The 25,336-nt window shown below is 46.7% G+C and overlaps 2 protein-coding genes across 2 annotated transcripts in view; one reads left to right on the top strand and one right to left on the bottom strand.

Annotated features, from left to right (window-relative positions):
- Positions 1–25,336, top strand: part of LOC135915082 (carboxypeptidase D-like) — an 85,082-nt gene that overhangs the window by 3,617 nt on the left and 56,129 nt on the right. The gene's annotated exons all lie outside the window — the stretch shown is intronic.
- LOC135915099 (uncharacterized) lies at positions 9,789–10,649 on the bottom strand. The gene has a single exon (XM_065448096.1). The coding sequence runs from the start codon at positions 10,647–10,649 to the stop codon at positions 9,789–9,791; it is 861 nt and encodes a 286-aa protein (XP_065304168.1).

Here is a 25,336-nt window from a genome sequence, read left to right as displayed (position 1 = left end):
TCATTGCGCGTAGCGCGACAGGGGGCGAGAATGAGAGAAAATTGTTATATGAAATTATAGAAGGAGGAGTATGCGTAAAGAACAGCTAAAAAAAAAAGAAGCTGACTTGAGGAACAGTGCCGAATTCATCGGCACTGTTCGCCAAGAAATACTACAAATTGTACTCACACTTTGCTGCCAAGCTATCTACAGCGGCACTCTTTTTCGCACTCTCCCCCGCTTTGCGAACAGTCATTTTCACCGTGCGCGAAGTGGCGCATTTTACGACGTTTTGCGGAGAAAACGCCGTTTCTGCTGATAATCACCGTCTTTTGCTTAGTCTTCGAGAATCGTAAAAACCTGTAGACGAGTTGGTAAGAATTCATTGTGGCAGCGAAACAATCAATAAAAATGAAAAAAAAGAAAAGAAGACCCGCCAGCATTGTTTACAGTTCGGTCAGCAAGACAACTGCCACGGTAAGGTGGCGCTGCCAAGTCCAATTCTCCGGCCAAATGAAACTTTTCTTCAACTATAAAGCTTTGGCGCCGACAAACACGTACGCGCTGCGTTTGTATCATTGTGTTAGGAGACAAAGTACGGCCCGGACAGTTCTTTCTATAGGCTGCACTTTTTATTTCTGTTTGTTTCATAGCTAATGTATTTACGTCGGTGTATCGTTCCTTTCTTTTGCGTGCCCAATCTCATCGCGTTTCACCCCATTCATCGCTGATCCCGCATATATCGCCCGCTCCTCAGCTGACCCAACCCCGCCGTTTCGTATTCCTACTTTAACGGACTAGACCAAACTGACCATGATCTACTCGTAAAAAGTACTATAATAGGTGCCGCTTCGGTCGCTCAGCTACCATGCGGCAAAAGCAGCGTTTTATTGTTATCATTATTCTTACAGCGAAGCTGTATATGGCTAGCCGATTCGTCAGTCCGTCCGTCCGTCTGTCGCCTATACGCCGAAAACTCCTCCGGCGCAACCCCATGCGCATGCGCGAAAAAAAAGAGAGGCGCGCGATTGGCTGCGCCAATAGCTCTCCGTCGCAGCGAGCGCGGGTGCAGCAGTTTATCTCTTTATTATATGAGTTTATCTTCAGCTGCGAAATGGGTGGGCACGCGTCATACGTACTCCTGAGGAGCAGGCAGCTTTCGATCAGCAACGCCGTGAGCAGAACCGGGAACGAGCTCGTCTACGCCGTGCTGTTGCTGAAGCCAAGCAACAAGAACAGGCTCGTGCAGCCGAGCGCAAGCAGAAACTGCGTACCGAGGATCCAGCGGCCTACCAAGGCGTGGTTTAATGAACCGTCGGTATTAACCCAGCGATAAACAGCGGGGCCGCACGTTTCAGGTTCGCTCGTTAACTATATGCACGGAGTGCCTGGGCGGTGATTTTTATTATTTTCTTTTTTGCTGGTTCATGATTCCTTGAGCGAGCGAAGACTGCGGATATTCTCCGCAAAATGCAACTGTGTCTGAATCGCTTAACAGTGGCTGTGCTTCGGGCACCGTTTCGATTACGACATAACTGGAGTCCACTTTCTCGTACTCCAGCGATTGCTTCTTCCATTTTTTTTTAAATTTCCGGCATTGAAATGAATAAGACCTTAATTGATTCACACGTACATCTCGTACGTATTGGGAAGCTTCCTTACCAAAGGCCTTCGGCATTTGACGGTAACCACTACTGTTTTTCGTTTCTCGATTGCAATCGGGTACACAAAGCAAGTGCGAGTTCTCCTCTCCCGCGGGCCTTTTCTTGGACGCCCGTACGCACTTAAAAGAGGCAAATGGAAATAAGGAGAGGAAGCCAGTTTGCAGACCGTTTTCCAACGCTGCAGCTGGTCGCGCAGGCGGCAGCAGCGGCTGCTCCTGGGACACATGGGATAAGCGGTCCTCAATTGGCCAGCCTGCGCGAAGAAGATGGCACGCGCTTACCTCGCACTCTCTTTCTGCGGCGGGCGCACGTGTGGGCTCCGCGCGTCAGCGGCGCGGCGCCGTAAATCGCCTCGCCGAAGCTGCTGCTGCTTATTCTGCTGCTCCCGAGTTCGCGCTTACTTATTTTATACTGGGGCCGCCTGCGCACAGGCGCGAAAGCCGCGTGCGGATTAGGCTGCGCGTCGACGCTCCGTGTCGTCTGTTGGTTCGCCTACGCCGGTCATTTAGCGCGCCCGGATCAGCTGCTGTAATTGCGCCTGGTCGAAGCCTATACGCTCCGATTAGGGAACGAAGAGCCGCTCTCCGATGCGGGATCAACGCGCTCTGTACCCCGCACGTACGTGCGCCAGATAAGCCTCCGCGCGCGTGGGGCAACGACCGTGACGTTTGCCTTGGCTCGATGCTCGATACGCGTGTCGTGATCGGTGCGATTGCTTTTGGACGCGCGTGTAGTAATCGGCTGTTGCAGGCCCCAAATCGGAAGAGCGAGCACATTGGCGTCTTGAAAGTAGTATATATATATATATATATATATATATATATATATATATATATATATATATATATATATATATATATATATGCGTGTGTGTATGTATGTGTGTAAAAATACACATTTCCCATCTACTTGTAGCACTTTTATCCGGTCCCCCCTCCCCCCATTTTTTCTTTCCTTTTCTGCTGGATACCTTCTCCAAAAGCGAGGTAATCGAGCAAATGTTACGGACCATGCAAGTGGTTTAATTGTTGCCGAAACTGCGCTTAGTCGTGACTGAAGTACCTTCAAACGGCTCAAGATTCCGCTCATTTTTGAACGTTGCAAGAGTATTTAGCGGTAAAAAAAAGCTCAAGTTTGAGACGAAAGATACGAGCGCAATGGCTATGCCAGAACACTGTCTTACGTGTAGTCCAGGAATCAGGGCACGTTTTTTTGTTAATACAGGCCGACTCAGTTTGTCTGTTGCTATCAACTTTCGCTTCTATTTTTTTTTTCTTCTTTATTGCCGAGTTTTGCCGGTGGAGCGCACGCGTAATCGTAACAATAGAACGTGGTGTGGGAAAGAGAGAACCGTTATAGCACGGTCCGGTGGTGTAACGTTCGCGCCTGACTCGCACAATCGCGGCACGACTTACATGTGGTGACGCGCCTACTGTTGAAGAGAAGGTGGATTTTACCGTCGTGACATAACGCGATAGCGCCAGTTTGGTTACCAGTTTGGTTACGAAGTGAACGCCGCGCTCCTAATGACGCTCTTTCCTTAACCGGCAAGATGGCTTTGTTCGCCGCAAATATGCACCACAGTGAAGCCTGCGCGATCGTGCGGGCGCGTGGCGAGGTCGTTATGAGGAGAAGGGCGGAGAGAGTTACGTCGACTTTGCCGTCACCGATGCACGGACGCAATCATCGCGAACAGATGGTAGCAGAGTCTGGCCGAAAGCAAACTTTCCGGCGATGGGAGGGCGGCAGCTGTTACGAGCTACTAATTATCGTCCATCAAAAACAAGCACTGACAAGAGCTCGCGGCAAGAGGGTAGAATATGTAGCGGTTGAATGAGCGCCTGCTTAGTGGCCGCGGTTACTTTCTGCGGTCTGCGCGCGCAAGCTCTTTCGTGGTTTTCACATTAGTCTCCTCCAGCGTTCCATCCATTGCGCTGCTTTTAGCACCGAGTGAGTTATACATACACGACCGTCTCATATTGCGCTGTCTTAGGATCGTGCGGGCCTAGAATAGCTGTGCATCTGTGGACAATACGGCGAAAGATATCAGAACCGAGCATGCGCGACAGAGGCGTTGTTTTCTTTTCACACGCATTTAGCCGCAGCCCGGCGCTGGACACTTTCTGAACAGACTTCATCTCTGTTAAACGTATCCTTGCGAACGTGCTCATTATGACAGACCATAATGCAAATTATAGGCTGTCTTCCCATACCTAGGGTGGCAACGACCACTTCTTGAGCTTTTGTGGAAACGCACCGTTATGTCTTTCAAAAAAGAACAAATAATCACGCAGAAACTCATTTGTCAGATGTCTAAGTATGCGTAAGCATGGTGCCACTTGCTCGCCTCCACGCAGCCCGGTGTCATTATGAATATTATGAAACTTGATCCGACCAGTACAAACGACAGCGCTGCGGCGACACGATCGGCTGCGGACGGCGACGTAAGGTGAATTGATGACGCAAACAAACTACTGCAGGTGGCGGCGCCAAGTGCGCTGATGACGTTCCGATCATTATAGGCCGCTATCTCTCTTTCACACCTTATCGATCCGCGTCGAACCGTTATCGACCGTGATCAACCGTACCCCGGCGGCGGCTGCGTATGGCGCGGCCGCGCGGGATCCGCGATGGGGCCATAGTGCGCCGAGTGCTGATAGCTCCGTGCGCGCTGTGTTTTCGCCGCTTAAAATTCGCGTTGAAACGAGACGCAGCACGAAGGTAAATTCGCTCGCTGCTGCGGGCCCTAGCTACCTTGAAAACGATCTCCTTACGTGATAGACGGACGGGCGGACGGACGGACTTGTTTCCTCGTTGGATAGGGATGGGAATGCTCACGCATTTAAAAATTGGACTCGTATAACTAGCGTTGTCAGTCTACATTATTGAATACTGCCCCAGATTCACCATGTAGCGTTGAACGCTGACAATTTACTCCGAGAATCGCGCTCACCAGTTAGAATAGTCTCTATTTTGCGCGTCGGCTAGAGCGGAACACATCTCCTTGAGGTCTCCGAGCTGATTCAGCTTTTCTTATTTGAGGACCTACTACCGTCCCACGCCTGCTTCGTCAAAGTCTTCCTATAGCGTTCTTCTTCTGAACGTCCGTTTTTCTTATTACACCCAGGTTTCTGGTTCCAGATGTCCAAATGTATTCCGCTGGCAGTACCGATGTCGCGCGCTTGTTTTTTTCAGCAAAGGTGAACATAGGGATGTGAGTTTCAACTGGACATGAAGTGCGCGACGTATTAGCAGCATCACAGAAATACGCTTTCGGGTTCTCGCTGTGGTTGCTTAAATGCCGGCTTTGACGTATATACGCCGCTAAGCACGAGGTCTGACAGGTATTCACAACGTGTTTACAGGAGGTATTCAGAGACCTGGATTGGGAAGAATTGGGGATAAGAGTTAATGGAGAATAACTTAGTAGCTTCCGATTCGCTGATGATACTGCCTTGCTTAGTAACTCAGGGGACCAATTGCAATGCATGCTCACTGACCTGGAAAGGCAAAGCAGAAGGGTGGGTATAAAAATTAATCTGCAGAAAACTAAAGTAATGTTTCACAGTCTCGGAAGGAAACAGCAGTTTAGGATAGGTAGCGAGGCACTGGAAGTGGTAAGGGAATACATCTATACATAGGGCAGGTAGTGACCGCGGATCCGTATCATGAGATTGAAATCATCAGAAGAATAAGAATGGGCTGGGGTGCGTTTGGCAGGCATTCTCAGATCATGAACAGCAGGGTGCCATCATCCCTCAAGAGAAAAGTGTATAACAGCTGTGTCTTACCAGTACTCACGTATGGGGCAGAAACATGGAGGCTTACGAAAAGGGTTCTGCTTAAATTGAGGACGACGCAACGAGTTATGGAAAGAAGAATGATAGGTGTAACGTTAAGGGATAAGAAAAGAGCAGATTGGGTGAGTGAACAAACGCGGCTTAATGACATCTTAGTTTAAATCAAGAAAGAGAAATGGGCATGGGCAGGACATGTAATGAGGAGGGAAGATAACCGATGGTCATTAAGGGTTACGGACTGGATCCCAAGGGAAAGGAAGCGTAGCAGGTGGGCGGATGAGATTAAGAAGTTTGTAGGGACAACATGGCCACGATTAGTACATGACCGGGGTAGTTGGAGAAGTATGGGAGAGGCCTTTGCCCTGCAGTGGGCGTAACCAGGCTGCTGGTGATGATGATGAAGCACGAGGTCGCGGGATGAAATTCCGGCCGCGGCGGCCGCGTTAAAGAACTCCAGATGGTCAAAATTAATCCGGAGTCCCCCACAACGGCGTGCCTCGTAATCAGAACGTGATTTTGACACGTAAAACCCCAGAATTAAAAGACATGATTTTGGGTTTCCACATTGCGAGCAGCTTCACTGCGCAGATCCACAGCGATACAATAGTGCCACACGCGTTGGCTGTCATGGCAGAGTGCTCAGGGAAGTTATTCTTTAAGCAGGAAACGACCGGGGGAGGGGGGATGCGACAATAACTAATGGGCGCACTCTCGTAAACAACCTTTCGCCGTTGTTCATGGGCCTGTTCAGATTTCAAAAATGCAGCGGCTTAGCGCTTGTCGGTCGCTGACGTTCAGAACCACGCAACATACACCTATATACAGGTGAGCAGGTTGTGAACGAACGCTTTCATATAGGCATTCGCGCTGGCAAGCAATCTCACGGCTTCGAGGTGAAACAAAATCTTTGTGGCTCTTTCTTATACCAACAGATGCGCCCGTGAGTGGCCATCGCGTTCCCTGCCCAAGGAGCACCGATGCAAAAAGTTCGACAGAAGCGCGACCGTTAAGACTAAATGAACGCCAATGGGTGCCAATATGAAAGGGAACACTGAATTTGCGTTCAAAGCCGGTAATTTTCCTTGGGGATTCTGGTGATGAGAAAAAATTGCATGAACGGGATTCTTTAACAGGTGAACACCGTATAACAACTAGCAGTGAGTGAGGTTCTGACTAGCACGGTTTCAAGTATCACTGTTTCAAGACGGATGAAGTGTTCCCTTTCAAGACTTACAATCTCGGGTTGCAGTTTTCGAATCCTTGTCATCTAACACAGGTACTTTTGATACCGCTGTGGATTTTCAATCTAATGTGTCATTGTTCACTCAGAAGGTAATTGATTCTTTGATGGCAAAAGTGGCCGCTTTGGAAACAACTTCCTCGAGTAATGAAGTCAAAGTGACTGCCTTGGTTACTAAGATGACTTCTCTTGAATCTTCTAAGTCTTCTAAACCCAGTGATGCTATTATTCCCCCTGCTGAGTCGTCCAATGCATTCTTGTCCTTAAGTAATACGGTTAACAAACTTGTTGACAAAATGATGATCTTGAAAACCGCTTGCGCAGAAATAATCTTATCTTATTCTGACTTCCTGGACAAACTGAAGACAGCAATAATTTATTGCTAAGCAGCTTTGCTGCGTTTTTCGCAGAAGATCTACAGATCAGTGTTCCCAAGACTGAGAGATGCCACAGAATTGGAAGACTCCAGCAGGGTCATACACGTCCTATCATTGTTAAGTTGCTTGACTTTCACGATAATATATATATATATATATGTATATATATATATATATATATATATATATATATATATATATATATATATATATATATATATATATATATAAGTATTAAGGAACGGTCACAAACTTAAGAACTCGGACATGCGCATTGGTGAAGATGTTTCCGCTCGTGTACGATCCGTTCGCAGGAAACTGTGGGATGCCACTGCCTCTCACAGAAAAAAAAAAAAAACGGTTGTGCTGTGCGTACAAGGTTTGACTATGTGTTCAACTACAACATCCGCTATGACTGGGATCACAAAACTAGTGCCATTATTACGGCTTAACCGCCGTGGTTGCTCAGTGGCTATGGTGTTCGGCTGCTGAGCACGAGGTCGCGGGATCGAATCTCGGCCGCGGCGGCCGCATTTCGATGGGGGCGAAATGCGAAAACACCCGTGTGCTTAGATTTAGGCGCACGTTAAAGAACCCCAGGTGGTTGAAATTTCCGTAGTCCTCCACTACGGCTTGCCTCATGATCAGAAAGTGGTTTCGGCACGTAAAACCCCATAATTAAATTAATTATTACGGCTTCAACTCGTTCTTATACGGCCTCCAAATTCGCTTCGGATGGCACACAGTGACGACATAAAGTGCGGAATGACAACCTTGAAATTCTGAACGTGAATGCCAGAAGCCTAGTTAAAAATTTCTTGACTTTGTCTCTTTGACCACTTCTAATACTCCTCATATTATCGGCGTTACCAAGACGTGGTTAAACAGTGATGTGTTCGATTCTGAAGTTACTCCACTTGGCTTTTCCGTTGTGCGCTGCGACAGAACATACAAAGGAGGTGGTGGAGTAGCTCTTCTTTTCTTTTTTTTTTCGGTGTGGTCCTGTGTTTTCTTTGCCGCGTGCGGTTCAAAACCGCGAAAGTGCCGCGCGCGGCGCGTGCAGCTGCGGGCTTCTTTCACGCTCGGGAAAATACTTCTATGTAGCACGTATTGAGCAACAGAAAGCTGTACCGGGAGTTTTTCATGCCGCTCTACAGTTTTCTCATTGACACTTTTCATCTAATTATAATATTTGAGAAGTTGATTCATTAAGACTAATCACGTAATTAGGCGGCATGCTAAAAATACTCAGAGTATCTCCAAGCGACGGTAAACAAACATTACCTTGGTTCTGTCCAGCTCCGTGGCCATGGCATTTGTACATTTTTAAATCTTGCTCTATGATAGTTGGGACACCCTGTATATGCCTATATGTATGTACTGAAACCATATATATATATATATGGCCATGTTCAGATAAGAACGGTAATCGAGGTCCCATGACCATTTTTCGTTTTCAATGAAATTTTTATATCTGATGGGCAAATGTGTCCACACCAAGGAATGAAGCTTAATTTTGCAAGAAACTTCCTAGCTTTCTCGGAAAAAAATCGTATGTCACAAGAGGTGGAGAACGTCGTTTTTGCCACTTCGCAAAGTTACAAGTATGGAGCCTCACTGCATGCACAATAATTTTTTTCCGCACATAAGTATTTTTCTGTTACATCTTTGCAACATGTACTATACGAACAAATAAAAAAAGATTTTTTGGCAGTGTCAATCTTCTAAATAGAAAATCCCAAACTTCGCTTCCGGAGCTATTCGGTGCAAGAATTGCACTTTTCAGGGCAGCCTCAGGGCAAGATGCTTAAAGATATCCGCACTTCATCTTTTTCTAAGTATTTTCCAGCTACTTTTACTCACTTTAGGCAAGTTTTGTAGTTCTACACTTGACAGATATTTTTCAATATGGCCTCAAATTTGGCCGAAGTTCAAAAACGTCAAAAAAGTGACAATTTTGACTTGGATTTTTTAAAAAAAACATCATCATCGAATTTCATTAAAATTTGCCTGAATTATCCTCAATACTCGATAATATTAGGGTACCAAAAAAGTGTTGCATTATATTGTTCTAAAGTATGAAAATTAATACAAAACTGAGTTCATGTTTTTGTTATCTAGAGTTGCTTATTACTGCCTTTTAGAAGTAGTAACTCTCAGAAATTTGTTTTAGCACTCACTGAACTTGGTTACATTTTATTTACCACAATATCCGAACCATCCTCAATGTTTGTAGAGCTTCTACTCGCTTGTTAGCGGCGTTCTCGATGCGTCAAAATGGGAATAAATTCGCTATTTCACCTGATGCGTCAAGAACTGGCTGGCGGCGGTCAAACGTTTTTTGTATTGCCTAATTTATCATCGTAAGTTACATTGGTATGTAATCGATTCTTTATAAATATTAGATCATTTATCGGTGCTTATAAAAGCTTTTATATATAAAAATAAATATTAATGTGTTTCTGAAGCCGACGTTTCCGCACATGCATCTGTTTACCTCTGTGTTCAATGGTTCGACAGGGCACTGTCAGGAGACAAAACGTCATCTTTTGAGGGGGACAATTTATCTGCAAGGTTTTTAATCAGCAGGAGTTTTAATCGGTACACACTTTACAAATGGCATGCCGCTTTATGTGCAGATTGCAATTCAGAAAATTGTAACAATAAACGGCAGCAGTTGACTTCGGTATGCACACATTACATTGTCCAACCCGAAACACAAACCAGATCATAGTCTCTTCCATTCCGAAGCAGCGGTGGATGCCACGTAGGATGCACTGCCTTCATTTGATCGAACGTACTTCCACATGTGGAGTGTCTGAACTCCAGGCACTTTCTTTGCCGTTTTCCATTCTTCCTTCTTCATTTCGCGAAAGTCTGCAAGCTCCCTCTGTGGGAGCTCCAGAATGGTGATATTCTTTAGCGTTCCTTGAATTGCGTCCACGGAGCCACTGGCTGTTTGTATGGCCTCACTTGCAGGCTTCCGCAAGTTGTGGTGTGATGCTCGATGTTTCACAAGCCCACCAACGCCGTCGCAAGCATTTTTGCCGTGTCCAGTGGCCGAAAACATCCATTTCGTCTCTTGGCATTCACTGCGTTGTAGCTCATGAAACTGATATTTATTCTTGAAGTGAGCGGGAGCCTCGTCGCTCACATGTGTTATCTTGGTGTAGATTGGCGCGTTGTCTTCCAGGTGTGCTTTGATTTTTGACAGAGCCAAACATGCATGAGCTGAATCATGAGACATATCGTCGGAAATAATGGCGTAGTTCCGAGTCGATTTTCTTGACGTAACAACGCAGGTAAACACGGTGACCTGCTTTTTCTGCCAATGGTACGCTTGTACTGCGTCTGGAAGCACAACTGTCCAGTTTTCGGCGAAATCAAAATGCAAAACAATTGCACCTCTCTCGCAGCTTTGTTTTTCTTCATGAATTGCTTTTGCTTGCACAGATCTGATATAGTTGTGGGGAATCCATTTCATGGTCATTCTTAGAAATTCTCTCATAAATGATGAAGCGGTCATAGTTTTTTTAACTAGCTCGCCGCATTCCCATGAAGCAATCAACACCTCGTCCTCGCTGCTCATATCAAAATTTTCCAAAGTGAAAATGCCATCTTGTGGACGTGCTCACAATTCCTGAGGAAACATGACGCAGTAGGTTCCTGGCATACGCAGAGACTCTGCATATCATCGGGAGAAAGCGACCTTCCGGAGGCGTTCTGCAGTCCCACGAGGCACAACTGAAAGTTTGCACAGCACACGCAAACACACACTTGCCACTGTGGCGAGCATTTCACCCATTTAGGACGCAAGGATATGAATTTTGTGAGGCCAACCTGGGAGGCAGGGTGAGCTTGCTTGTAGAGGCGGAATGCTTCTCGTAAGGACCGCGTCATGAACCGTTTAGGTACCCATTCCTTCTCTCCCTCCTTTTCGATTCTCACAACATCCTTTTTGTTCGGAGTCTGTCTAGAGCAATCGAGTTCATCCATGGTGTAATATTCTAAAACGGTGGTAATGTCTTCGTGTTGTAGCTTACATCTTGTATATCGCTCCTGTGTTGACCATACGCCTTCTTCATCCACCATCTTCTTCGATTTTTGAATAACGTACCTCGTTGCCTCTGGAATAACTTCCTGCACATATTTCACAGTTAGGTTGCGTGGTAGCAGTGTCAGCAGCTGGCAACGCTCTTGAAAAGACGTACACCTATTGTAGGCAGCATGTAGGTTGTCTTCTCACCTGCTGCATTGCGCACACTTTTCTTGCGGCGCACGCGAAGTCTCTGGGATATTATATGCTGCCTGTATCCCTGATCGTATTTTCGTCACCATAGCTCTGGCCACCTCTTCCTGCTTTCGCTTTGCATAGGAAAGTCTGAGGCGTTTTTTTAGAGCACTCGGTGGCTTTAGGGGCGAGATTTCGGAGATAAGGCTAACGCTGGAGTTTAAATTTTCTACAATTTCTTCTCCAGGGCGGAATTCTTCGAATGTTTCGGTCGACTCTGCCTGCATATTATCTATGTCTTCCTTGAACCGACGGTAACAATTCTGACAGATGAAGTCACTTTCTCGTACTCGGAGAGCTTCTTCGGGAAGTAGGACTTTTTTGAGAGCAGCGACATTGAGGGTCTTTACACTGCGAAAATTACGTCCTTTTTCAATTCTCTGTTTGTGCCTTTTTGAGTAGTCGGCACAAAACGTTCGCCGCGGAAATCTCTTCATGAATGCAAAAGCTCACCGCTTCCGAAGATTATCGTGGGACAGAGGAGCAGGTGACGGATGCAGGGCCCAGGGCTGCTTTTCCAAAAAAAAAAAGGGAGATGGACAGATGGATAGATTTTTAACATAGGCTGCCCGCCGTCGACACTGACGCTGGTTCGGTCTGGCGTACGAGCTGAGACGGAGATACCAAGTATGCTTGTCGTGGGAGCCCTCGAGCGCAGAGAAACCACGTGAGTACAGAAAACGACCCCACCCTCTACCAGGCCTGCAAAACGACGCGCGAAACTCGAGATCCGAACAACGTCCGCTCATCGGGCCTGTCTCGGTCGAAGGTCCAAGGCTGAGGTATAACTGCCAGGCGTTCGGTGCGTTGCGATGGAAAGATGATAGCGGCGGCTAAAGCCTCGGTGCGGTGGCGGCACACATGGTGCTATGAAATTCAGGGTCGCGCCGGGCGTTATATAGCTATAGGAGCGGCTGTCAAGCGCGGTTCATCCATGGAGCGGCGGCAGCTCGTTAGAGGCATCTTGAGAGTATCGACGGGTGCATTAAATGTTTGCATAAACGACCACTAACCACACGTCACTCCAAAATAACGTTCTCAAATATGCTTACAGTAAGTTAAGTCCCACTGTTAAAAGAGTACGAAAGCGAATGGGAGCTTTAGACCTTCGATTGTAAGAGAAAAAAAAAACACTTAAAAATCACATTTATGAACTCAGCAACTTTAGCGTTTAAATGTTACCCACAAAAAGACAATACTAAATCCAGCTTCTCACGATAGCGCATCCTAAGAGAATATACTGAGCAATCGTAGGGATTGAAATCATGAACTCAGTTATGTATTCATTTTCATACTTTAAAACAATATAATGCAACACTTTTTTGGTACCCTAATATTATCGAGTATTGAGGATTATTAAGGCAAATTTTAATGAAATTTGATGATGATGTTTTTTTTTAAATCCAAGTCATAATTGTCACTTTTTTTACGTTTTTGAACTTCGGCCAAATTTGAGGCCATATTGAAAAATATCTGCCAAGTGTAGAACTACAAAACTTGCCTAAAGTAAGTAAAAGTAGCTGGAAAATACTGAGAAAAAGATGAAGTGTGGATATCTTTACGCATCTTGCCCTGAGGCTGCCCTCAAAAGTGCCTTTTTTGCACCGCGTAGCTCGGGAAGCGAAGTTTGCCATTTTTTATTTAGAAGATTGACACAGCAAGGAAAAGTTTTTTTATTCGCTCATATAGTACATGTTGCAAAGAGATAACGAAAAAGTACTTATGTGCGGAAACAAATTATTGTGCATGCAGTGAGGCTCTAAACTTGCAACTTTGCGAAGTGGCAAAAACGACGTTCTCCACCTCGTGTGACATACGATTTTTTTCCGAGAAAACTAGGAAGTTTCTTGCAAAACTAAGGTTCATTCCTTGGTGTGGACACATTTGCCCATCAGATATAAAAATTTCATTGAAAACAAAAAATGGTCATGGGACCTCGATTACCGTTCTTATCTGAACATGCCCATATATATATATATATTCCTTGCACTTGTGTTTTGCTGTGTGCGTGACACCTTTAGCTTTTTCAACCCCACTACTGCGATAAGCCTGTTAGGGTTGCAGTATGTATAAAAAAATTCAATATAATGTCGGAGTGTGTGCGTCATGTAGCGTATTTACATAGTTAATTCACAAATACCATAGTAGCAATCACCTGAGAGAAAAGTTTCGTTGTTAAGATGGAGAGCCAATCAATTGCAAGCGATGAAATATTTCATAGTGACCCTCAGTGGCCTTTATCGACAATATGGCACACCCCTGATCACGTAACGGTAGCAACCGACTGTCGGTATGGCGATCGAGGCACGCTTTGTTCGCGAAACCTATCAGTTCACTACAACTTCGAATTGAAACCATAAAGCATTTTTTTACAGCGCCAATCGGAATGGCTAAAGTATTTTCGAGCTACCACAGCGCAGCTTAGATTGCCTAGAAAAGGAAAATTCCAGCACTTTCTGTCTCACCATGTCTCGATCCAGCATCGTTTAATTATACAAACGGAGAATTATTCGCTTCGTCGGTATATAAAAGAGAACCTTGCCCAACTGCAGGCAAAATAAAGTTTGCTCCAATCCAATCGCAAACATTCATAAAGAAAACACCACAAGCCTTACATATATTTTCACTTGATTTTTGACCCTCCACAGGGGAATTATGATATCTTCAATATGTCCCATACTACTAATGATTGATGCTTTGACTTCTTTCTGGCTGCAACCGTGCGGTCCAACAGGCATATTTGACTAAAAAATTTAGTCCGAGCAGCCTGTGTCAGTTCGCCAAACAGATTCGTCATGTATATTCCTCAAGTAACAAGCACCAGTAAATTTCTCAAGTGAGTTGAACGTGTAGCACAGGTAAGGGAATATATAATGGTACATTCCTTTTTGTATTCTGTAAATAGCTGTGAGCCTTCATTAGCTTTACTTCACATTATCGCCGTTTAATATAAACACTTGAAGAACCGCCTAATATTGAGAAGCAGTTAAAGAAGCAAGTGGTGCTTGTAAAATCTAAACTGCAGTATTAGTTAAGTGCTCGTGTTACTGCTGAGCGTTTCTGTGAAGAAATGCAAAAGTTCGCTATTATACCATGAACTACTCGTCGTGAGCAAACCTGTTTTATTAAAATCAACGTGACTGTTATAGAAGTCATATATAGCCAGCGTTTGTGACATATTTGTTGCACCGCGGCAGGGTATCATAACTGGATTCTTATGTGCTATGTTTTTGCGGTTGTCGATCCGCGCATGAAAAACCCGCAATGGGCTTGTCGGCGCTCCTTCGGCTGGCACTGTAGCGTTGCCTTTGAGAGCTGCATTGTCGTCTAAGAAATAAGCTCGTTGAATAAATTTTCGCAAATGAAGACGTCGCAAAAATATATGTGAGACGACCGCCATAAGTATACAAGCAGAGAAAACGAGGGCGAGCAAACGAAAACACCGCAGAAAGCGCCTTGACACCGCCCGAACTGTAGCAGACGACAGGCGCGAGTCCGTGCCCTGACGTCACGCTCGCGGCGCTCGCAGCGCCCCTGTAGTTCGTTCTCGGGGCTAATAGCCGCACATTTCGGAACGCATGAGCACGTGGCGCAATTAGGTTACGCAACGAGTTTCGCAGCTTGCCGCGCCGTTGCAAATGTAAATTCTTTTGTTTCGCTTACAAAACGTCTCGATCTAATTAAGGCAGGCGACGTTTGGTGACTCGTGATTCTTTCCTCCAGGCGCACCGAATGTCATCACTTGTCTTTGGAATTAAAATCTCTTGCGCGTTATGACATCGGAAACGCACGAGATGATAAACTGAGCAAGACCTTTCCAGCCAGTCATGATTATCCGCGCTGACGCGGATAATCATGACTGGCTGGAGAGGTCCCTGGTGCAAATATGCTTCCGGAAGGTTCTGTCCTTTTTCTAACCCCTATCTCCCAACCCCAGTGTAGGGTAGCAAACCGGAGACTAATGTCTGGTTAACCTCCCTGCCTTTCCTCTTCATCTCTCTCTCTCTCCATCTCTTTCTCTGTCTCTCTCTCTGAAGGTTATAAGAAAGGAACGAAACGTAAGAAAGGGTGAACAGAGAGGTGTTACAGGGCTGCCCGAATCGCGCGCAATGTTTGTCTCGTAATCGGATCGGCGCTTTCATACAAAGGCAACGCGTGCCAAGCAAACAGCGGCGTACCTTTGTTTGCTGATCAAAAGCAAATAACAAGCTCCCGGCTGGTATTCCAGAAACACCAAAATATGTGCAGAACCGCACGTAAACTGAAGCCGACCAACACTTTTGTCCCAAAGGCATGGATAATGTGCGCGTCACACCGCGTATGTACCGCGTAATGCATGACCAAAACTAGATCCCCCGTGCAAAGTGTAAACAACAAAAATGATGGCGACGACGAGAACAGTAAAACTACACGATCAAAATTTGCTCTAATGACGTAAGTATTTGCTGGACCTCGGCATCGCGTCGTCGTGCGTTAGCAGCTGCGTGGCGCTTATTTCATGCTGGGTCTTGATTTTTTTCACACTGCACCTTATGGCTGAATTGCGTTCCATGTGAGTGAATTGCTCATGTTAAAACAGTGTTTCACAGTGTTTACCGTAACTGTCTGCTGTCGGCTTTGCGCATGACAGCTACGTCACGCCGCTCTTGCAGATAGCGCGGTTTAGCGCACGGAACGCATGCAGGGGGCGAAGACTGCAGCGGTGAGGGTATTCTAAAACTCTCACTTTGATCGCCTGGGGCTCTTCAACGTACATCTAAATACAAGATAGTTTCTGCATTTCGCCACAATCGGAACGCGGCCGCCGAAGCCGGGACCAAAGAAAAACGAGGAGCTATTCCACTCTGTGAAGGTGGGTGACCAGCGAAGCTGTATAGCACATCACACAGGGTTAGGCAATGGTACATGTGTTAATTTTCATCATCTGGTAATGGGAGCGACGATAGCTTTGTCATTACTGTGATATACACTGATTGCTTTGGTCACAACCTTAGACAGATTCTTGACCAAGGTTAAATCTATACACGGCCGTTGTTGAGTATAGTTGAGTTACTTGGATTTGTGCGGCACTTCAAATCAAACTGTTCTAGCACAAACTGAGCGAGCCATTTCTTGTCTGGTTTCGAAATGTCCACATCGAAGTCTCCAACGATGATCACAGGAGTAGTATATATTGTCATCACGGCTAACCCACGTAAAGTACGTGGTCGTGAACTTCTCGATATCACACTTGGATATGTCTGGAGATGTATAAACAGTGGATATCACTATTCCGTCTTTCGTTTGTACGGCACAGACATCCATCAACGCAGTCGCTGACATTGTCCTCTTGCGAGTTAAGAGGACAAATCTACATACATTTTGTCCTTTGCTTATATGGCAACGGCTACTGCTTGCATAGTCCGTGCCCATAGTCCACAAACAATTCCAGTACATCCATTGACTTAAAGCAATGCATCCTGATCTACATATTTCATTCATTATTACTTATTATTTTTATTATTAGGGGTAGAGTACTTGAAGCCTGTTCCACCTCCGCCGCGGGTCGGCCGAGTATTTCATCATCTCCGGGATCGACACACGTTCACCTTTTTACTGTTGACGCACAAACACAAAAAAAAATACGTGTAATCCTAGCCATATACAGCTTCGCTGTAAAATACAAGCACTCCAAGGCAATTCATCCAAGAAAGCCTAATTTTTATGCGAAGCATATTACGAGAGCTCAACCCAGCTCCTCAGGCGCGGCGGTGTCGCCTTCAATACCACGTGACACGGTGACGTCACGACAGAGGAGAAACGGGGCTCCAACTCGCGCCGTCGCTCGCGGCGTCGCGGCGGAAGCAGCTGCGCTTGCCTCTGCTAGACACTCACGAGGTGAGATGCCTCCTGGAGAGAGAGCTGCTCGTTGGAATGAGAAGCGAAGGTTGCGGCGTGCTACAGAGACTGATTTTCTAGGTGGCTTTGGCTCAACTCTTGCAATATGGGCTGGGTGAGAATCGAACCAGGGTCTCCGGAGTGTGAGACGGAGACGCTACCACTGAGCCACGAGTAGGACGCTTCAAAGCGGTACAAAAGCGCCTCTAGTGAATGCGGTGTTGCCTTAGAAACGAGCTGTTTCTAAGGCTCAGGCGTGCGTCGCTTGCTCAGGCGCACATTTCGTTGCCGCGCCGAACGCTGCGTTGCTCGACGCTCACCGCGTCCAATGCGGGGCGCGTAGTCGCTGCGCCGTAGCCCATTGTCTTACACCCCTTGGCGGGTCGATGGGAACGCTGTCGCGTTCCACTCTTGAAGGCGAAGCAGAGTAACGCATGAGTTGTTTCTTCGTCTAGCCGAACCAAATATAGCTAAGCAACAGCAGTTCACCAGGCTAAACAGTGGTTCAACAACTAAAATAAAGGCTAGTATGCTTCGCATCCTGGGCTTAACCTTAGCTAAGCCACAGGCATTTTTTAAGGACAGAGATTATTGAAGCTGCAAGCGCCTGCGAAAAGACACACGATCTATTTTCATCTTTACAAGCCGCCTACATTCAAAGGGTTCTCGAAAACTAAAATCTATCTTTCGTCTATCGCTCTTATCTCCCTCCTTTTCGTCCTCTGTCTTTATTTCATTCTTTTCTTTGCAAACATATGCATTGAGATTGGACCATATACGTTACAGACGTATAGACACAAAGGTTGCGCAACTTTAATCAGAATCGGGAAATGTAAAGTCCGGTATGTATACGTCTGGCTTTTACAGAGCGACGTGTGCCGTGAACGTTACGCCAAAAAAAAAAAAAACAGATAAGTGGGAAGGGCGAGTTTTCGTTGTGCCGACACGCAACAGCAGCGAGGAACAGTAAACAGAGCCGGCAGAAACGTAGTTTAATTTCCATTCGATTCGCATTTCTCCTGTGTCGTCAGCTGTGAGTTTTGTCAAGTTGAACACTGTAAACTTATTGACGTTTGTTCTCTTACGGACGCAAAGTATAGGTTATGAAGAAAAGTAGTATGCGCACTTTCGAGGAACAGCCGAATTGTATTGCGGTGCGTAGCCTCAAATTCACGACAGACATGCCTCGCCGCGAACTAACCGAGATTTGTTTTCGATGACCGCGTAGTGCTAGGCTATTGCTCGCGGGCATATACATGTGCGGGCAGGGTCAGAAGCCCAAGGGATGCGGGATCTTAGAGAAAGCAGAATATTTCCTGAGCCTACACAGGCAGCCCTGGATTTGAAATGTGCCGCGTGCGCTATTGTGCACGCGAACAACGAGCGTGTTGTAATCTTTTAATGGCTGGGTGCAAACTAAAAACTGGTCTGATTATTCGACTTCTTCGTGGAACTGGTATCCCGTAACCTTTTGTTCCAGACTGCATACATTATGTTCTGATGTAAACAGAGTGGGGGGGGGGGGGGGGGTGAAGGGGACAGCTATACGTACAGTGTGAAAGACTGGCGCACGGTGTGCTTATTGCTTCCCTTCAGGGTAGCCGCGCTTGAGAAGGAGGTGTTGTCGTGATGAGGGTGAAATTTGGCAAATAAAGTAAAGCTTTCCCGAGCTAGAATTCGCGGCGCAACTCCACTAAACACGGGTACACAGTGTGGCCGCCACCCCAGTGGGAGTATCGCTCGCTTCAAGTACGCATGCGAAGACGCACAATATTATGTTTCACGTACACCTCAGCTGCAGTAGCGGCTATACGCGATACTCGCGTAATAATCTCAACTACAGCTTGCGTTCCACACCATCTGAATGGACACATTCTACACATTTCTGTCGATGTCAAACGAAAAGTGTTAGAGAGATACGATTGCCCACCTGGTCTCCGGAGTCATTCCACCTAAATAGACCTGGCTGAACCGTACAGTGGTGGTATGTGAAAGCTTAAGCCAACGCCTTCCCCCGTTATCATATTTCTCTCCCTCTCTTTATATCTCACTCTCAACATCTGTCATGGTCTAAGCACTTCCGTAGCCTTGGCCGCGAGTTACTTTCAAAGCGTTTTCCTTCCTTTCTTTTTTTCTTGTTTTTACTGTGTCATGCCACATGTTTGTGAGCGGCAGCGTTACAGCTGACGCGCTGTATCTCTATGTAGGAAGGCACGCGCCTGTTGTGCTCGGCCTGCTGTTAATGTCGAACCATCAGCGTCCTACACGGCATTGTCGCTTCTCATAACCACGCATCCCTCTTCAATCTGATGATCGAGCTTTAATTGGCGTCCCTTTCATCCTCGCCAATTCACGAGCTGTTCGATAGGAACTCAACACTCTGAACAGCGTCTGTTAACATCACTGAAACAATAGGGCTGATGAGCCATTTACGTGCGGATGAGCAGTTATATGTGGCGTGCGGTATAACCAATGGCACTTGTTTCTGTTACATGATAATGTGCAGTACAGGGCGAGACGATTGCTATCGTGCTTGTTTTAACGCATTCTTGTTCTAAGCGCTCATTTTGAGGGAGTTATAGTTTTGAGACAGTTCTTTCGGCTCGAAAAAGCCGTTGTCTAGCCATATGTGCCTCGCAGCGATGTGAAGAATTACCTCGCACGGCCAGCGTTGCTTTATTGTTCGCCGCAGAACAGACCGTGGTACTGTGGACGTGATAGTTTTCCAGAACGACGTCATCAAAAGAGAGAGAGAGAGAGAGAGCGTCCAGTCTATTTTGAAATAACCCTGTTATTCCTCGTACATGCATATTTTGCCATACCAAGTGTTTCTGCGAGCACAATTCTAGTCTTTGGGCTGGTCTACTCAACGAGGCGGCCATTACTTACACGCGCGAGCAATCGAAATGCATAATCGACTAACGAATAAAACATTCACTAATTAAGTCTTTAACTAATTATCTTACGGCACATATTGCAATTTGCAAATTGTAGCCGGCGAGACTACAAGGTATATCCACTTGAAAATAATTATCTGGATGACATAGTTTTTGAGATACGAGCCACCAAACTTGCGGCAAAAATCCGCTATCGTTCCACTTACTTTTTCAGCAAAACGCCGTCTTATGCATCGAAGCACAAAAGTAACTGGACCGCCAATGCACTTCTCCGCAAAGTTCGGGCATTAATATCTCGAAACTGGTGTCATTCTGAGAATTCGTTTCAATTGGATCCGCCTTGCGAACTCCCCGGTGTTGCATCTGGGTCGCAAGCCCCAAGGGTAGCGTTGGCCTGGCGGCCTGGGGCACAGCTGGAAACATCCGAAGGTCCTGGCAAAGGATGAGTCGACTGCTAACAGAACAACTTGTTTATTCTAGCATCGCAACAGAGTGGCAGGTCAGGTCGACCGAAGTGGAGAGACGGGAGAGCACGTTACTCGACGGAAGAATTCGAAGCCTCTCTCTTGGCGTCCGAGGGCAGCTGCTTTTATACTCTCGGAGTCGAGGGCAAGAAGGAACGGCTCGGGATGAGGCGCACGTGACGGCGGCGCACGGACACGTTGAGACGAGAAGTGACGCATCCGCCGGGCCGGCGCCGGTCAGACCTCCTCGCTTCACAGTTGGGGAGCTCCTCTCCCCGGCTGCCGCGCTTTGACAAGCGTGGGCACCAACACGCACACACACACACACGCACACACGAAGACACGTGGCATTGAAACATGCCTGTACGCGCATGGCGGGAGGCGTTGCGGCAGCGCTGAACTGGTCAAAATGTCCACCGCTTTGAACGAAGCCCCTGCGTCCGTTGCATCCGCGCCGGCATTACCGCACGTCGGAGGCGAAACGTAACACCGGCTACAATGCGTAAATTGTAATATGTGGTATAAGGTAATTAGGCAAAACTTAATTCACGTGTGTTTGTTAAGTAGTCGATTATGCATTTCGATTTCTCGTGCAAATCATGTCCGCCTGATTGGGCAATCCAGCTCAAGGATTAGAATTGTACTACCTGCTCCAGGTGATTTTTTTTTAAATTACCTAATGTCATCGAAGAAATAACCGGTATGTAGTGTAGGCACTCGCATGAAGGGACAGCCTCGTAGTGACCATTTCAAATATTTTGTATAGATTTACCGGAAGAGGGTGTCTAATACATCTGTGACAATGTGCATTTATTACTGAATAATGCCACTAATAATTGTCGCCGTTTTAGAAATCCACGTGGTCTGTGGGCTGTGAGAAACACCCGTGAAGGGGCTCCCGAATCCTATAGCCATGAGTACACGAGCGTTTCTGTATATCGCCTCCACCTGGATGCGGCTACCTCACATTCAGCAGCAGGACGCCGTCGCTGAATACATCATTTTTACGCTGTTGTTTGAACTTTGAACATTTAAAGGAGCTGTTCTCAAGGATCACTAGAAGCACCGTTAAACAGCTCTGATTGACACGCCTAACAGTGTTGCCCTGCAAGCACTTACGAACTACTACACTATAGCGTCATTTGCATGAAACTAATTTGCATGAAACGGCTATAATTAAGCTATATATGCTGGTGCAGGTGACATGTAGGGTGCGATCATGCCTGCTGCTTATCTCGAAGCCTCGACTTCCAGCCCACGCAGCTGCAGGAGTACTTCGCCCTCCTCCGCCTAACTTTCTGCCGCGAGCATTGGCGTCAAAAATAAATCAATACGCACGGACCCGCAGTTAAACGCAACTCCCCTGAGTGCTTGCCTGTACTCTTCTCCGAAAGAGACGCATGACTAGCAATAAGCACCATTATACGAGTGAGTTTCGAACAGAGCCTGTCTCTATAGTCTCGTGGGCCATAAAGAGACCGACACAAAAGCGCAGTCTTTCTTTTATTTGGCTCCCTATCTCTCCCTTTGGTGGGCCGCCGCTGAACTGGTTATTTATCCTAAGCGGCACTGCTACGTTTCGCACGCTGACACGCATTCACTGCGGGAATCCCGCACGCGCGCTGCCTGTCGAGGGCCCAGCTGCAGTGTATACGGCCTCGCGAGCTGCGCGGTTCAACAGCACGAACAAGCGGGGAGAAACAAAAGTGCGCCCCTTGTTTCACTCGTCTTCGGTGGCAGCCATTGTCTGCGGCGTAAAACTGAGATCGGCTGACTATCTGTCAGTCATGCAGCGCGGCAGCGCCGCTCAAGCCCGAGATTCGTCGCGCGGCCCCTCGAATATACCGTTGCCGAGTCGGTGCATTCCGTGCAGTGGAAGCGTCGCCGCGGTGTCATTCCAAATCGTCCGCGAACCTTCACGTATGGCTGCAGAGCGGTACATGCGGGGTGTTTCTGTATTTAAATATAGCCGTTCTGAAATAAAAGGGCGGTTCCTTCGGAGAGATGACGTGTCAATAGTGCCGACCACGGCGTGACGGGTGATGCGTGATTAGTTTATTAATTTGCATTTTAATTAGTAATTAACGTTTTCTACGCATTAATAAGGCCTCGATGCCGTTGGGAAACCGCGTGAACCATCAACACTGCTGCTTTAATTGAGTCATTTTACGGTCGTGCTCTCTCTCTCTCTTCTTTTTTAGATTTAGGCACAAGGTTGTCGCCCTCATTTTTGTGTTTCTAAATTTAATGAGTAGTTAACGCAGTCGTTTTTTTTTCTTTCTTTTTTTCGTCGGAGGGAAACGAAGGCACATAATAGAGGCGTGTCAGTGCTCATTACAGGTGCGTTTGCCCTAACGCTAGCCGCAGGATCTTTAGTTTCTCGGACGTGCCTCCCCTTCTATGTTCTCTCCTTCGTCTTCGCATTAAGAAGCCACAAATCACTGTGAAAAACTGTCAAGAAAGCGCGCGGGGATGTATGGTGGTGGGGGTGGTGGTGTTGCAGCAGCTGGGCCTGGCATACATTAGCCGGCAACTGTTCCGCCCGAGCCTCCTACGAGTGTCACTGTGTGTGTCAGCAGGCCTCGAAGAGCCCCGTGTCTCGCATGAAGGCAATCGGCAGTCGTTGCGCTCTCTTCCCGGAAGCCGCGGGGATGTATGCTCGATGTCAATGGTTGGGGGGCACCGTATGCATCGGCAGTGCCAACGACGCGTTGTAGCGATTGAAGGAACGGGATGGATAGTTGTTGAAAGGTCAGAGATAAAAACATGCTGCAGATTGCAGTTTATTACGCCGTCAGCGCTGTAGAAGCAAGGCAGACATGCTCCAGACTGCAACGGCCAGCGAAAGTGCCTTGTCTGAAAGAACTGGACGCAGTCAGCAATATATAAACAGACGGCGCTGTGCCTCGTAGCGCCGTCAGCGGTTGCGGAAGCGTCGCGGGCACCCACAGAGGGATCTGAGAGCACCAGCATTTGTTTAAACAAGTCGAAGTGGCAAATATGTATATTTTCGTTCGGTCTATCACATGGGGCGCCAGGCGTTACGGGGAATGAGGACTTAGTGCTGCAAGCGCTCAGCGACACAAATTCCGTTTTTCTTTCTTCCTTTTCTGTTGCCCATTTAGCCTTTTGATAGCACAAATTATGATCTGCTGCGATCCCGCGGTCAGGTTTGGTCAGGTTTTCTTTTATTTTTTACCGGGGGGCGGGGGGGGGGGTACCGAAATCGCAGCGCTTCTCCTACGACGCTTTACGTAGCTTATAATTCTGCCCGGCTGCAGAAAATGCTGAATTCGCTCGAGTACAAAAGGTCTAATACTGTTTTGCTCTATAGGCTGTTAGTGTTCTTTTTTGCTTTCTCGTTTGTTTTCGTTTGTCTTTGCCCGAATCGACCTAATCGGATCATTTTAATGCAACGGACTAGCAAATAAAATTGTCGGAAATAACTGAACCGCAGGCACGTACCCAGGATTTTTTTTTTTTCGGTGGGGGGGGGGGGGGGCAATCCAAGGCAACTTTTCTTGCAAATGGGGAGCGGAGGTACCTTTACTAGTACAAGTGGGAATAATGCCCACCATTCGAGATAAAGACGCGTAAACACGCTAAATAGAATCAAAATAAGGTGTATCTCACAGGCGTGCCTGCGAGATACACCTTTCCTTTACTTGGCAAATAAGAAACCACATCAAATGGACTCGCGCATTACAGAGGCGCAGGAAAACACTGCCACGAACAAGCAAACGAGCGAAAGTGTAAAATAAAAATTTCTAGTGGCGTTTTTTAATTTAGCTCTGGAAGAATTATAGAGAAATATATATTTGCGGAACAATCACAGTTATTTTGGATCCCTCGTTTACTGCTCTACCAAGTTAAGTGCCAAAACCGACTTGTTTTGTTATTTGGGATGTTGCGTAACGATGCGTGGTCACCAGTCTCGTACAATCGCGTAGCGCACAGGACGCTGCGGTTCTATACGTACTGCGCCCACTGCGGAAGGTTAGAAAAACACCTACATTAGCACAGCAGGGAAGTGGCTACGTCAGGCGGCTCGACTGATAACTGTAGAGGAGTTATTCAAAACACACGGTATTATTCTCCACTTCCGGCGACGTTTCTCTACTTCCTCGTGTTTACGAACTTTATACCGCAGTGTGCTATTCAATCTGTCAGCCCCTTTCTTGTTGTCATTAAATAAAAAGATGTTGATCCATAAATATATTCACAAACAACGATTAAATTTGGTAATTTTCACTTTTTCCTCCTGTTTGGCTGTTTGGCCTTGGCTCTCTCTCTCAGTAGATCGCTTAATTTCTCAACTGCTTGCAACTCTTGTTTCCAGTTGCTAATTTTGCACGAAAAGTGCTGTACAATTAGGGAAAAGCCAGACGAGTTAACGGGTGACAGTCATATTGCCTTTAACGGTTATTACAGGGCCTGATGATGGACGCTGTGTCGCATTATTTTATTTTCCACCTTTTCTAACCCATATCGCGGGTATATGGTTGGCGGCGAGCCGTCACTCGAGGAAATAATAAAGCGAAAGGAAAAGTTAAACGCAACTGCTGTTTTCTCCTGCCACAACTCGTTTCACGAGCATACAGACCAGCTGACCACGAACCGAATCTCTTTCCTGGTCCCTGGATCAGTCTAAACAAAGAAGGTTGAACTAACGAAGCAACAACGATACGCGTTATCGTTGAATATATGGTGACAACTGAACTCATCTCGAGTTAATCGCACGGGCACC

Source organism: Dermacentor albipictus, chromosome 1, assembly GCF_038994185.2.
Source record: "Dermacentor albipictus isolate Rhodes 1998 colony chromosome 1, USDA_Dalb.pri_finalv2, whole genome shotgun sequence".
Classification (NCBI taxonomy): domain Eukaryota; kingdom Metazoa; phylum Arthropoda; class Arachnida; order Ixodida; family Ixodidae; genus Dermacentor; species Dermacentor albipictus.
Note: the sequence above shows the minus strand (reverse complement) of the source record. Positions and strands in the feature narration are given on the sequence as shown.

Bases quoted from the DNA above. Each gene is read 5' to 3' on its own strand.
- LOC135915099 (XM_065448096.1), bottom strand. From the start codon at position 10,649: ATGAGCAGCGAGGACGAGGTGTTGATTGCTTCATGGGAATGCGGCGAG.